Source organism: Mauremys mutica, chromosome 3 (assembly GCF_020497125.1).
Source record: "Mauremys mutica isolate MM-2020 ecotype Southern chromosome 3, ASM2049712v1, whole genome shotgun sequence".
Classification (NCBI taxonomy): domain Eukaryota; kingdom Metazoa; phylum Chordata; order Testudines; family Geoemydidae; genus Mauremys; species Mauremys mutica.
In genome coordinates, this window is record NC_059074.1 from 84,422,411 (window position 1) to 84,436,749 (window position 14,339).

The 14,339-nt window shown below is 45.7% G+C and overlaps 1 protein-coding gene across 2 annotated transcripts in view; it reads left to right on the forward strand.

Annotated features, from left to right (window-relative positions):
* FIG4 (FIG4 phosphoinositide 5-phosphatase) overlaps window positions 1-12,021 on the forward strand; it is a 161,612-nt gene extending 149,591 nt beyond the window's left edge. For both annotated transcript variants that reach the window (XM_045009546.1, XM_045009547.1), the window contains exon 23: window positions 10,822-12,021. In XM_045009546.1, coding sequence (XP_044865481.1) covers window positions 10,822-10,999 — 178 coding nt within the window. In that variant the 3' untranslated portion in view covers window positions 11,000-12,021. The remainder of the gene's footprint in view (window positions 1-10,821) is intronic.
* Window positions 12,022-14,339: the final 2,318 nt, after the last annotated feature.

The window sequence follows — 14,339 nt, forward strand, 5'->3', positions numbered from 1 at the left end:
AGAAAGACAGCAAATTGGTAAATATGAAAAAGCTATTTTCAGAAAAATGGTATTAAAAATTTTTTCCACAGAATTTTATACATTAATATATTGCTCACGCTGTTTGCTGTAGACGGATCCTTTTGTATCAGATCACTTCTGGAAGTTGGTGTGAAATGTAAAATATTAAAAAAAAAAACCCGATGAGACATTATTTTGCCTGTTTCCCTATGCCTCTTGCAAGTGTCGAAAGATTCCTGCTGAGCCTGGGATCTTAAATTTGTCATTCACAGGACATAATTAACTATTTTTTAATCACTGCTTCAAAACTCACTTTCTACTGTATCTGAAAATGTCCCTGAAGTGCCATTGAGTTTAACATATCAGACTTGCACCAAAATATTTTATTAATTATAAGATTTATTTCATAAGACTTCACTCCTTATCACTAAAATTGCAACATTCTGCATTACATAATAAATAAGTTGTGTGTAGTTTTAGGCACACATTCTAGAACACTGTACTGCTGTGAAATAATGTCCTGTGATTCCAGCTTCTGTTTTCTTCAGTTTATTGGGACAAAGTTTTCAATAGTTAAATTAGGTTGGTGGCTCTCACATATATGAAATAACAAATTTGCACTGAATAGAAGTAGAACATAAGATAAGTTCATGAATACAGTCTTTTTGGGGGGGTGGGGGGAACTTAAAATGTAACTTATATTGATTAACAAGGAAACATAACTTCTTAATAAGACTCTTTAACATTCCAGATTTAGAATCTGGCAGCTCATACCTTATTAATTCAAAATGTATTATCATCCAGTAGTCAACACAAACCGCAAGTAAACACTAACTACAGTGATATGCTAGTTGTGTTTTCAAGAATAACTAGCCATGGTTTCCAGCAAATCATATTGATTTATACTGCTTTCCTTTTATCTTCTTTCAAAGTTGTAACTCCTACTATATCCATACAACTCTTGCAGTAGATGTTATGGTTTGATTTCTACCTTAGCTGAAGTGATTACAGTAAATACAACTGAATTACAATATAAAATTTAGGGCTGGATTTCTGGTTACCTAGACACTCTTAAGATTAGGCAATTTAAGATTTACTGGTGTGAGCTCTTCTTATAAGACAGTTTATCTGAATTTAAATGTCCCTGATATTTTTGGTATGATCTTTACAGGAGTTATAAAGTCTCTCCCATTTAAAAACTGATAATGGGTAGAAGAATTTAACATTGTGCTCTCCATTTGTTTCTTCATTTTCCCTGAAATTTGAATTGCAATCACAATATATGAAAGATAAATCCCAACAGAAACAATGCCAAGTTCACTGGAATTATCAGAACAGCTTTGCAATTTAGAGTTCCTAACAAAACGGTGATTAGATTAGAAGAGATGGGTCTTTGGTAATTAAACAATAAAGCATAGGCAATTATAGTTTTATATTAAAACAGCACACATGCAGTTGTTGTCTTAGGCAATAAAGAAAGATAGTGCACTGTATTCAAATTCAGGGAAGGGTCTGTTACTAAGATACCAACAAAGCACTTAACAAACAAATAGCAATATCCTATAAAGGGATAGGCAACCTTTGGCACGCGGCCCATCAGGGAAATCCGGTGGCAGGCTGGGACAAGTTTGTTTACCTGCAGCGTCCACAGGTTCAGCTGATCACAGCTCCCACTGGCCGCGCGCGGTTCACCATTCCAGGCCACTGGGGGCTGCAGGAAGCGGCGTGGGACAAGATATGAGCTGGCCTAAAGTGTACCCTAAAGTGAGGACATACTAAACAAAGATGACTGGAGAGAAGGGCAGGGGCGGCTCTAGCAATTTCGCCGCCCCAAGCACGGCGGCTGTTGCGGAGGGTGCTCTGCTGGTCCCGCGGCTCCGGTGGACCTCCCGCCGCCCTCCCGGTGACCGGCAGAGCGCCCCCCGCGGCAGTCGCCCCAAGCACGTGCTTGGCGCGCTGGGGCCTGGAGCCGCCCCTGGAGAAGGGAATGATCAATGAGGGGAGAGTCATAGTAAAACCAACTAAAATTTACAATGTGTGTGAAAGTGTATCATTGAATCCAAGTAGCTGCTTTCCTTGCAAATTTTATATAAATCTTACCTAATTGTGACTCTCATACCACTATTAAAATCTGGCGTTATTTAAAGAGGAAAATTGGATTGTTGCTAAATATCAACGTATGTGGAATGACCTTATTACCAGGCTTAGCTATAGAGGAGCCTAGGATCTGTGGGTGATGGCTCAGTTTCCCACAGAAACATCAATCTGGATCAGGATGTGCTCTCATGCCCCTATTTCTCTCTCCCCATCTCAAACCATTGAATGGTAGAAAATAAGAATTTCATGGTTTTATTTTTTTCTCGTCCTTTATTTCTGGAGACCTCAGAGTTGACTTATGATGGTTTGACATCTCCTCGCTCATAAGTGGAAACTTTGATGGGAGCAGCCTCTCACAGTCTAGTTCACCCACTTGAACAAAGATTTATTGTTGTGTGGGAATGTAGCCTCTCAGAACCATATAATCTGAAGCACTAGGACTCCTCAAGCCTAGCTTTTATGTGGTTCCTTTTCTAGTTATGATCCATCTATTGCAAAATTATTTCGTACTAATAGTGAAATTAAAGGTCTGGCTTCATAAATGACTCCATATCAAAGTAGTGCAGTCTGCCTAGAATTCTGTTACACATGGGCAACCTATATGGCCTATAAATGCGGAACTCAATATCCTCTAAAGCAGTGGTCCCCAACCTTTTTGTGGCCAGTAGCACATTTATGTTTTCAGAAGAGTATGGCAGACCCCAACAATTTTTCAAGCCTTATTTTGTATTTGTACATTAAATACAAAAAAATCATATTTAATATTACATAATATATGAATCCATAAGATAAAAAGGGTGATTTTATATGTAAAAGGTATTACACATTAAATTATTTGGCAATTACTCTTTCACCTTACCATGTGAATTTGCTCTTCTTTTAATCTACCTGTAAAAAAAAATTAAGGAGTTTTTACAAAATAAACAGTTTTCATCTTATTTTTTAAAAGTAAAACATTGTTTTATATTTATTATTCTTATATATTTATATTTATGTATATATGTATTATATTTATTATTCTTATATTTATTATTCTTACTTTAACATAGAATGAAGCCTGCAGCCCCGGAGTTCTCTGTCCCTGGCAGGCGCAGGGCCGTGGCTTCTCTCCCCTGATGGGCACTAGGCAGGCGCACAAATGCCCTGGCGGGCACCATGTTGGGGACCACTGCTCTAAGGCATCTTATGCTGAAATGTATCATGACTTTTACTAATAATTGCTGGGTTAGTACAGTTCATACTCTCCCGGACTTGGTTTGAGATGAAATCAAATTTGTGGTCATTTACCAGGAAACTATGACTGCAACAGTTAACTTTGTAATATCTACCATCCAGTACAGCAGGGGTCCCCAACCCCCGGTCCGCGGCCCGGTACCGGTCCGCGGCCTCTTACAAACCGGGCCGCAAACCGACCCAGCGAACCGTCCGCAGGCGTGCCTGCGGGAGGTCTACCCGAGCCGCGGGACGAGCGCTCCCTCCGCAGGCATGACCGGTCCCTGGTCCTGAAAAGGTTGGGGACCCCTGCAGTACAGCATATGTGCTCTCAGCCCCAGTAGAGATGTAGCACAATATTGATGTATATTTTTGCCATCAGGTTAGATCTCTGAACTAAAAGTAGTGTGCACTTATAGAAGAATCAGGAAGCCTGTTAAAGCTTTTCCTTATGTGCATGTAATACCATGCCACTACCCGAACTCCCATGGCCAGGAGTATCTCTGCAGTGCCCTGTCCAGCTGCCCTGTTTTCCTCTTCTTCATGGCTCCTTAAACGCCACAGTCTTGCTTATCCACTTACAGCCCTTCTTGGGGTTTGGTTTCTTTATTAACACAATTCCAAAAAGCAAACACATAAGATCTTCCCCTCAGCCTTAAGCTGGGCACAGCCCCTGTTCCCTGTGGTATGGCCCTTCCTGCCACCTGAGCAGCCAACTTCCTTCTTCAGGAACCACTGCAGATGACCACTTTTCCCTGCAGCTTCACTCTGTAGTTCCCCCTCTAACATTGCTCTTGCTGAACTCCTTCTAACCTTTTATGGTGCAGGCCCGCCTCCTGAATTGGTTCAAGTGGGAGCACCTGCTGTGGCACAAGGTAGCTGGACCTATTTCAATGACAGGGGACCAGCCACCTTGTGATATACATCCCTTCTCAGGGCCTTGCTGCATCAAAGGCAGGTTCTCCAGTTCTGGCTTCATTTTAACTCAACTGGCTGATCTCAAAAGTAATTTCTCTCTCTCTCTGAGTACTCTGCCCATCAAACATCTGGAGTCAGAAGTCCACCCCTTTCATCCTCTAGCATTTCATTTGGAATGCCAAGCCATGTTTGTCAGCTGCTGACTTATTCCTCTCTTCCAGGGCCTATCACTTGGCTTCTGTCACAGTGGCCAATTCCATTTGGTGGTTCTCAGACAAGGAGAGCAAAGCTGTCACATTCACTCCTCTCAGTGTTGTATTAGCTTGGCAGCTGTAACTGGTGCTGCCGTAACTGCAGAGTCTGCCCCAACCTACAGTTGCATGGCTTTCCTAATGAGCTCTCCCAGCTCATTAGCCTCCTCTGGTTCATTTTCTTTGCTTGGCTCAAGGGGTCCCCTTCACTCAGCGGCCCAGGACTTCCGACCACAGGGCGCCAGAAGCCACGGTCAGCGGACCTCCTCCATCACAGTTGGTGGACGAACCGCCGCCACCTGTAGTGGGAGAGCATCCCACAGCCGCGGAGGCCTCACAGCGCATGGACGAGCCCCCGCCGGAAGCCTTGGCCCAGGGCCGGTCATCGTCTTCCTCACCAGATGAGGCGGTGGCGGGGGTATCGGCATCGGGCCCTCCACCGATTGATCTGCGGGCCCACCAGGACCTGCTTCGACGGGTGGCCCAGAGCATTAACCCCCCTGTCGAGGAGGTTGCTGAGGACGATGACCCGGTGACCACCATAATTGGAGCTGAGGCCCCGCTGCGGGTAGCCTTGCCCTTCATTCGGACTATACAAAGAAATGCCAATACGGTCTGGCAGTCACCGGCTTCCATCCCTCCCACCGCTCGAGGGGTGGAAAGGAAATACTCAGTTCCACCCAACGGGTATGAGTATTTGTACACGCACCCAGCTCCGGACTCCTTAGTGGTGCAGTCCGTGAATGACCGGGAGCGACATGGGCAACCAGCTCCAGCGCCTAAATCAAAAGAAGCGCGGAGGATGGATCTGTTGGGCCGGAAGGTCTATTCGGCCGGTGGCCTCCAGCTAAGGATTGCCAATCAACTGGCTCTCCTCGGTCGCTACACGTACGATACCTTGGTGTCACTTTCAAAAAGTTTACGGAGCTGGTACCAACAGACTCCTGACCTGAATTCTCAGCCCTTATTGAAGAGGGCAAGAAAGCCTCCCGGTCCTCCCTCCAGGCCTCTCTGGACTCGGCAGACTCAGGAGCCAGAACTTTGGCCTCGGGAGTGACCATGCGGAGAATCTCCTGGCTGCAGGCCTCCACCTTGCCGCCCGAGGTCCAGTACACTCTTCAGGACCTTCCATTCGACACCAAAGGCCTCTTCTGAGAAAACTGACTCGAGGCTTCAAACTCTCAAAGATGGCTGAATCGCCATCCGCACCCTGGGCATGCACACGCCGGCTACCCAGCAGAGGTCCTTCCGGCAGCAGCCGTACCGCCAGTTTAACCAGGTCAGGCCGCGGCCTGACAATAGGCGCAGAGGCAGGGTGAATCGCCGTAGACCGTCGGGCAACCGGGGTAATCAGTCCCAAGCGCCCTCCAAAGCCCCTCAGGGGCCTAAGCAAGCCTTTTGATGGGACGCCTGAGGACGGCCCATCAGTGTATTCACCGGATCCTTCCCCGTTATTTTACGACCGTCTTTCCCACTTCCTCCCGGCGTGGTCCCAGATAACGGACAACTGGGTACTTCGTACGGTGGAGTATGGTTACCACCTTCAGTTTGTTTCACCCCCTAGACGGGTCGCCTGTTATATGCCTTCCCTCCATTTCCCCTCGTGCACCGCGTGCTACTCAAGCTCCGGAGGGACAGGGCCTGCCTCATAGTCATCGCTCCGGCCTGGCCGAGACAGCACTGGTACACCCTGCTGCTCGAGCTCTCGGTACGGGATCCCATTCCTCTCCCCTTCTGGCCGGACCTGATAACACAGGACTTCGGCAGGCTTCACCACCCGGACCTGCAGTCCCTCCATCTTACAGCTTGGTTCCTACATGGCTGACCCGAGCGGAACGTGACTGCTCTGTGGCAGTGCAACAAGTCCTGATGGAAAGCAGGAAGCCTTCCACTCGAGCGACCTACCTCGCGAAGTGGAAGCGTTTCGCACTCTGGTGTGACCAGAAGGGTCTCAATCCTTTCACAGTCCCTATTCCTACCATCCTGGACTACCTCTGGTCTCTCAAGGAGCAAGGCCTCGCGGTCTCCTCCTTGAAGGTGCACCTGGCGGCAATTTCTGCCTTTCGACCTGGCGTAGGAGAACGGTCTATCTTTTCCAACCAGATGGTTTCCCGCTTCCTTAAGGGACTAGATCACTTGTACCCGCTGATACGGCGTCCTGCACCCTCTTGGGATTTGAACTTAATTCTCGCTAAGCTTATGGGAGCCCCATTTGAGCCCTTGGCCACATGTTCCCTTCTTTATTTATCATGGAAAACAGCCTCTCGTTGCTATAACATCAGCAAGACGAGTTTCCGAGCTGCACGCCCTAACGGCTGGTCCGCCGTATACCATCTTCCATGCGGACAAGGTACAGCTTCGGCCACACCCAGCCTTCCTCCCTAAGGTGGTGTCGGCCTTCCATTTGAACCAGGACATTTTCCTCCCGGTCTTTTTCCCGAAGCCGCACGCCTCAAGTCGTGAACAACAGCTTCACACCCTTGACGTCCGCAGGGCCCTCGCATTTTACATAGAGCGAACGAAACCCTTCCGGCGTTCGCCCCAGCTATTCGTAGCAGTTGCTGATCGCATGAAGGGCAAGCCGGTCTCCTCCTCAGAGGATTTCCTCCTGGGTAACATCATGTATCCGGACATGTTACGAGCTTGCTCGTGTGCCAGCTAGCCGCCTCTACGAGAGCGCGAGCCTTGTCTGCCGCCTTCCTGGCCCATGTCCCCATCCAGGACATCTGTAGAGCGGCCACCTGGTCTTCTGTCCACACCTTCGCTTCCCACTACGCGTTGGTGCAACAATCTAGAGACGATGCAGCCTTCGGCTCAGTAGTCTTACACTCTGCCACGTCTCGCTCCGACCCCACCGCCTAGGTAAGGCTTGGGAATCACCTAACTGGAATGCAAAGGAGCAATCACTCGAAGAAAAGACGGTTACTCACCGTTGTAACTGTTGTTCTTCAAGATGTGTTGCTCCTATCCATTCCAGACCTGCCCTCCTTCCCCACTGTCGGAGTAGCCGGCAAGAAGGAACTGAGGAGCGGACGGGTCGGCTGGGGTATATATCTAGCGCTATAGCGGCACCACTCCAGGGGGCGCCCGGCCGACCCGCCGGAGTTGCTAGGGTAAAAAACTTCCGAAGAGTTGTGCACGCGCGGCGCGCACACCTAACTGGAATGGATAGGAGCAACACATCTCGAAGAACAACAGTTACAATGGTGAGTAACCGTCTTTTTTCAGATTAATTTAAGAAGTCTGAGAACTGATCTGAATAGAATTATTTTTAATGCAACATATTCTTTCATGAGCAGCTGAATGTAGAATTATACATTTTTGAGCCATGTGTATTGTATTGATTCACTAATCAGAGACAGTAGTTGGATCCCTGCACTCGTGGAGGCCCAGGCAACCCCAGAGGCAGCAGGAGAGGGCAAGGCCAAAGGTCTGACCCTATACTGGCTCAGATTGCTGTGCTTAGCAGTGCACGCTGGTCTCAATGTCACAATCCATTTGGGGCTATTGCCAACTGCCATAATTTAAAGCAGCTTATATGCTACTCTAAACAATATAGAGAAAGCATAGAACGGATCTGTAAATCAGGGAACCACAACTTGATCTTTTTGAAGCTCATGCCTCACTACTGCGTCCTGTGGAAGCTGAATGCAACAAAATCTAAGCCATAGTTTCTTCCATGTCCCTTAAAGATTATTCTCTATGTTTAACTACTTTTTTTCAGTGGTACAGCACCCAGTACAATGGAGCCTGATTGATGACTGGGCCTCCTATGTGCTACTGCAATAGAGGTAGTCTATATAATAAGATTCCAGGATTGTTACACTCTGTGTGTGTCAGTCTGAAACCTAGAATTTCTGCTGAGTCAGTGTGAAGCAATGGAAAAACAGTACTAGCATGGTTGAGAACTCTTTGTTTAGAATATCACCGCATTCAGTAACCACTGATCTGTTACTGTCCAGTTTTTTAGTTGTCAGAATTTTTGGCTTTTTTACACTTTATGAATTACACCGATATGACAGCACAGGCTTTCACCTAGAAATAAAATTGAAATTTTGTTGCAATGCTAAACTGGGTGGAACCAGATTTGCTTTTCTGCTAAAAGAAAATGTATACTAAACAGTTAGCTTTGACAGCAAGATGTTGCTATGATTTCATAAACTATAAGCCTATGCAGGACAAGGATAATAGCTATCTATTGTGACAAAGTTCCTCCTCTACCTTGGTGGGTCTTGTGCTTATTGGCGGATTCGGGAAACAGCCCAGAGACCTTCCCCTCTGGTAGAAGCCACAGTCCAGGTCAATTCCTCCTGTGTCTAATCAGGAGTTGGGAGGTTTGGGGCAGGGAACCCAGGCCCGCCCAGGGCTGCCCAGAGGATATTCTCGTGGAGGGCCCTGTAGGGCCTAGGGCAAATGGGGCAATTTCCCCCCCCCAGGCGGCCCTGGGCCCACCCTCTACTCCGGGTTCCAGTCCAGGGCCCTGTGGACTACAGCTGTCTAGAGTGCCTCCTGGTACAGCTGCGCAACAGCTACAACTCCCTGGGCTACTTCCCCATGGCCTCCTACCAACACCTTCTCTATCCTCACCACAGGACCTTTCTCCTGGTGCCTGATAATGCTTGTACTCAGTCTTCCAGCAATGTGTCTTCTCACTCTCAGCTCCTCGCATGCATGCCACAAACTGAAGTGAGGTCCTTTTTTAAACTCAGGTGCCCTGATTAGCTAGCCTGTCCTAATTGATTCTAGCAGTTTCTTAATTGGCTCCAGGTGTCTTAATTATCCTGCCTGTCTTCTTTGGTTCTAGCAGGTTCCTGATTCCAGTGCAGCCCCTGCTCTAGTCATTCAGGGAACAGAAAACTACTCATCCAGTGACCAGTATATTTGCCCTCTCCCAGACTCCTGTACCCCACTGGTCTGGGTCTGACACACTGTTTGTACAACACCTAGCACAATGGCACTGAGATCTATTTTTCAGTCTCTCGGTGCTACCACAATATAAACAATAAGTTTATATTATTAATATATTTATCTGCAGCTGCTAAACTGACAGAAGCCTATTTAGTATGTGTGGAGATGGAGATGTTCTTGTCCAAACTTAAAATCACAGTGTTCCAATGAATAATGGTCCTGGGTTTATTTTTAAAGTTCTTTATAAAGCAGATATTTCAACAGTCAGTTTTTAAGACATCCAGAAGGTGTGAGCCAGAACATATGAAGCTGATGGTTTAGAGAATTGGCACTTGAAACTTATGTGCCAGATTTCTGATCACTGGGAAATATTTTCTTATTCCTGATTAGCAGTTACAGGAGGATTTTTTCAAATGTTGTAGACACTCATAAGGTATGTATACACTTCAGGGGTGTGATTCCCAGCTTGAGGAGACATACCTGCACTAGGGCTACTCGAGCTAGCGAGCTAAAAATAGAGTATAGCCATGGCAATGAGAGCTGCAGGAGGGGCTAGCTGTCCTGAATACATGCCTATTAGAGGCCGCAGGCACATACTCAGGGTGGCTACCCTGTCCTGCCACTTGTACCACTGTGGCTACATTCTGTTTTCAGCATGCCTGCTAGCTTGATTACAGCTAGCCTGGGTATGAATTCAGCTTGAAGGGTCGACATGCCCTATAGTTCCATCAGACAGTTTTTCCTTAAACTTGATCTTAAATTGTGGCTTCTAGTAAATCAAGTTGCATTCACACAAAACAGTTAGTGTGTAGATTGTGGTTGTACTGTACCTTTTGATGGCAACATGTTAACCACTGATTAATCTGTTACTAAATCCAAACCCAAAATCTCACCTTTTGACAGTATACAGTTTAACTTGCTTCTCTTTACTGATCAACTGTGGTATTTTGATCTAATATTAGGTAATAATTGGAGACATGCCAATCTCCTAGAACTGGAAGGGACCTTGAAAGGTCATCGAGTCCAGCCCCCTGCCTTCACTAGCAGGACCAATTTTTGCCCCAGATCCCTAAGCGGCCCCCTCAAGGATTGAACTCACAACCCTGGGTTTAGCAGGCCAATGCTCAAACCACTGAGCTATCCCTCCCCCCAATATATTAAATATTAGAGTATTTAATATGTAAATATTGCTGCTAAAAATAAACACAGTTTATTATCTGTGAGTAATAGCTCTTCTGATAATAACTAAGGTTGGTTGTTAATGCTACTGGAGTCTTAGATACAATATGAAAATGATTTACAGTGCATTCTGAGTTTTCACTTAATATGTATTGTAATCAAAATTAATTGAGGTGCTACACTGCAATTGATTTATGTGTAATGTTGCTGATTTTAGACCTAATGCTAAAGGACTGTTTGGTTTTGACTTTTACAGAATACACATCTCCTCTTTTTCCCAAGACAACATTTATGAAGTCCAGCCTCCTAAAGTAGATAAGAAATCAATTGATATCTTCCACGCTCACATCCAGGCTGGCAGAGGCACCATGCAGCCACTGATAAAAGACGACATCCTCATGTACAGAGAGTACATTAGAAACCGATATATGTGAGAACAGACTGTATTCAACTGCTTAGCATTGCTGGAGTGATGATACAAATCAATTTAGAAAGGAAGTCCAAGTTCAGCTATTTTGTGTTGGTAAAACAATGCAATTATTTATCAACCTGTATCTTTCTGAATGATTTCATTTGAGATATTGTGTGCTTTGCAAAAATAAAAATGTAACTGCAGATGTATTCTCTTTGAATGGAAAAATAACAGTATGTCTAAAATCAGAAAAACTAAATACAGCTGCAGTTAAATATATAGTAATTTGAGATAAAGTAAACAGAGTATTTAAATTTAACATTAATTGAAACTACAGCTGTTTGTAACACAAGAAAAAAACTTAAGTACCACAGTTAGCTCATGACAGAAAAGCTCTGTTTTCAGTCAAATGTTCTGTCATTTGTTGAAATTTGTTTGTTTAGCAAAATATGTTTGTAGCAAAGATGGAAAAGGTGTCAGTTTGGCCCAGGTATGAAACTGAAAAATTAAATCTAAAGTAGCAAACTTCAAAGCCATAATCCACGTCCAGTGTAGTTCTATTGCAGATAGCAACACTGGAAGCTGTAGTGTAGACCAAATGAAGGTGTTCTAATGACCTAATCAGTGTGGATTTCTGTCAGGTTCCTTTGAAGTATAGTGACTTTATAATGTGACTCAGTAAACAATTTTGAGGAATGAATACTCACTCTACTTAGAGACCAGTTTCAGACCATAAAATAGCAGCTTCAGCCAAGGTTCAGAAAGTTGGGCTCTGCCTGATGAACTGAAAGATCTCTTGAACAACTGGATATACCAACAATTTTCCTATCTCTGGACTGCTAAAAAGTCAGCAAATTAATAACTGAGAAACTGAATACTGACTGTTCTTCTCATCCCAGGCCAGCATGGCCATAACTACAGTTACTAGCTGCTGCCAGCAGACTGGAGCTTCAGATATGAAGCTGCATACTGAAAAGCATATTCTAATGTTTACAGAGTAAGGAACTGCTCTCATAAGTCAGTAAAATTGATTTATTAAAGTAATTGTGTATGTCTGTGCTAGATAACTATAAATGGGATTGTATGTGTGTTCGGGACTCACCCCTGCAGGGCCTCCTGCTGGTGACTCTGGGAATTAGCTCTTTCCAGTGGAGCGCCCCCTCTTGGTAGTGTCCCGTCCATCGTTCTGTCCTCTGTCGTTGTCTTTGGACCCGCGTTGCTGCGTGCTCGGCGGCATCCTCTTCGAGGCCTCTGCCCTCCGGCAGTGCCCCTTAGTCCATCTGCGCCCCCTTCCGGGGGTCAGCGATCAGCAGTCCCACACCCCAGTCACTATGTCCAACCGCCCTCTGAGTCCAATCCCTCTTGTCAGGGATCTGGCATAGCAATATGGCCGCTCCCTACGGCCAATGGCTGGGTGCACTGCAAGGAGTGAAGGGTGGGGACCCAGGCCCGGCCTCTACTCTGGATCCCGGCCCAGGGACCCTCTGGTGTCAGCCTCGCTGTCCTTCTTTCCCCTTCCACTGTCTGTTTCCCTGGGCCACTTCCCCTACGGCCCCTTACACCTGCTAGGCCCTTCCCTTCAGGGCCTGCAGCCTGGCAGGCTACTGGTTCAAGCTCCCTAGCCTCCCCGAGCCTGGCCAGCACTGCGCTGTCCATGGTGCTAGTCTCCTCCCTTGGAGACTGACCTTCCCCTGTCAAAAGCCTGGGACAGACTGACTGTGCCTGCTCTGGGCAGGCTTTATATACCTCTGAGCCTGGCCCTGATTGGCTGTCTCTAAACTGGGCCCTGATTGGCTCACAATAAGCCCCTGTCTGACTGGCTCACAATAAGCCCTGTCTGCGCAGGCGCCCTGGCCTGCTGCAGCCCATTCTCACAGGGAGTGGGGCAGTCCGCCCCACTACAGGGATATACACTGTTGCACACTACTTCCTGCCTCTTGAGCTTATGCAACCAATGGGAGGGGAAAGAACTGGGGTACAACAGTGTTCTCTCATTGTCTACATCATGTAAATTATATGAAAATTGAGGTCCCCATTAGCTCAGAGAATAGCATGTATCAGGAATACATGTAGGCAAAACTATTGTATCTGCTGCTTTAGCAAATGAGTTTATAAGGGTGGGAGTGATAAGTATTTCCCATAAATCACTATTGCTACCAAATACAATGTGTTCTGATTCTCTACTGTTAACTGGCTCCCAACTTGATACTCAGTAGACATGTGCCACAGTCACCACAAGTAGCCCATACAGAGCCCACAATCAGCCATTTACAAGCTCTTGAAAATTCCAACAATAATTATTTTACCAGTTGGGCCCTTCATGTGTTCTTGAGAGCATGAGTTTATCTTTAGCAGAGACAAGAATGAAATATCAACGCTGATAAGATAACACTTAGACTGCAACTGTCAGTTTGAATTATCTCTAGAAAATACATCTAAGAGTGCTTTGCACTCTTTTGTCCAACATAAACAGTATTTTACAAGCAATCAAATACCCACTGCTGAAAACAACTAGCATGAAATCCTAGCCTCATTGAAGACAATACAAGCTTTGTTGTTGACTTCAATGGTGCCAGGATTTCCATTCTAGTGTTTTGTGTTGCAAAGTGTAAGAGTAAATAGACTTCAAAGAATACATACACACTATCTAAGGTTATGCCTCTCTATTCTGTACACATGTTCAGCTTTTAAGTGATTAATATCACATTTCCATTTTAATGAGTAATGTCTCATTACAATACAGTGAAAATAGATAATTACGGCTGCAATTTACATCTTTCTGCACAGGAAATTTGCTGTTTTGTAATGCATTAATTTTGTTAAATAGACAAAGTATTTTGTTTAATAAGGTACTGTAACAGAGTGGTTTGTCCCTGGAGGCTGGGACTAACCAACCCTGATTAGAGAATGAGGCACACCCGGATTGGATCAGGTGATTCCCTATAAAACGCAGCAGGTGGCTCCAGTGAAGGGGGAAGCTCAGAAAATTGTGGCAGAGTCTGCAGAGAATATGAGAAGGCTCCTGCAGGGAAGACCCTGAGACCAGGGGAGTTGTCCCAGGCCGGGAGGACAGAGAGACCCTGGCCAAGCAGGAGGGAGGTTGTGAAAGACTGGAAGGAGGAACAGAGAACTTGGGTTATGTGGATTTATGAATGGACCTTGGGGTTTTTTGAGGTTTAATTTCAGTTTATTTTATATTAACAAACCCAATCCCCAAGAAGAGGTATTTTTTTACCCTGAAAAAGCCTGAAGTGAAGTTTATTTGAACAGTCCATGAGAGGAAACTAAGGTAGGCTGCCTACAGCATGTCCGTAGGCCACAAGTGGGCACTTGGAAGAAGCCAGCTGTTAACAGGTACAATA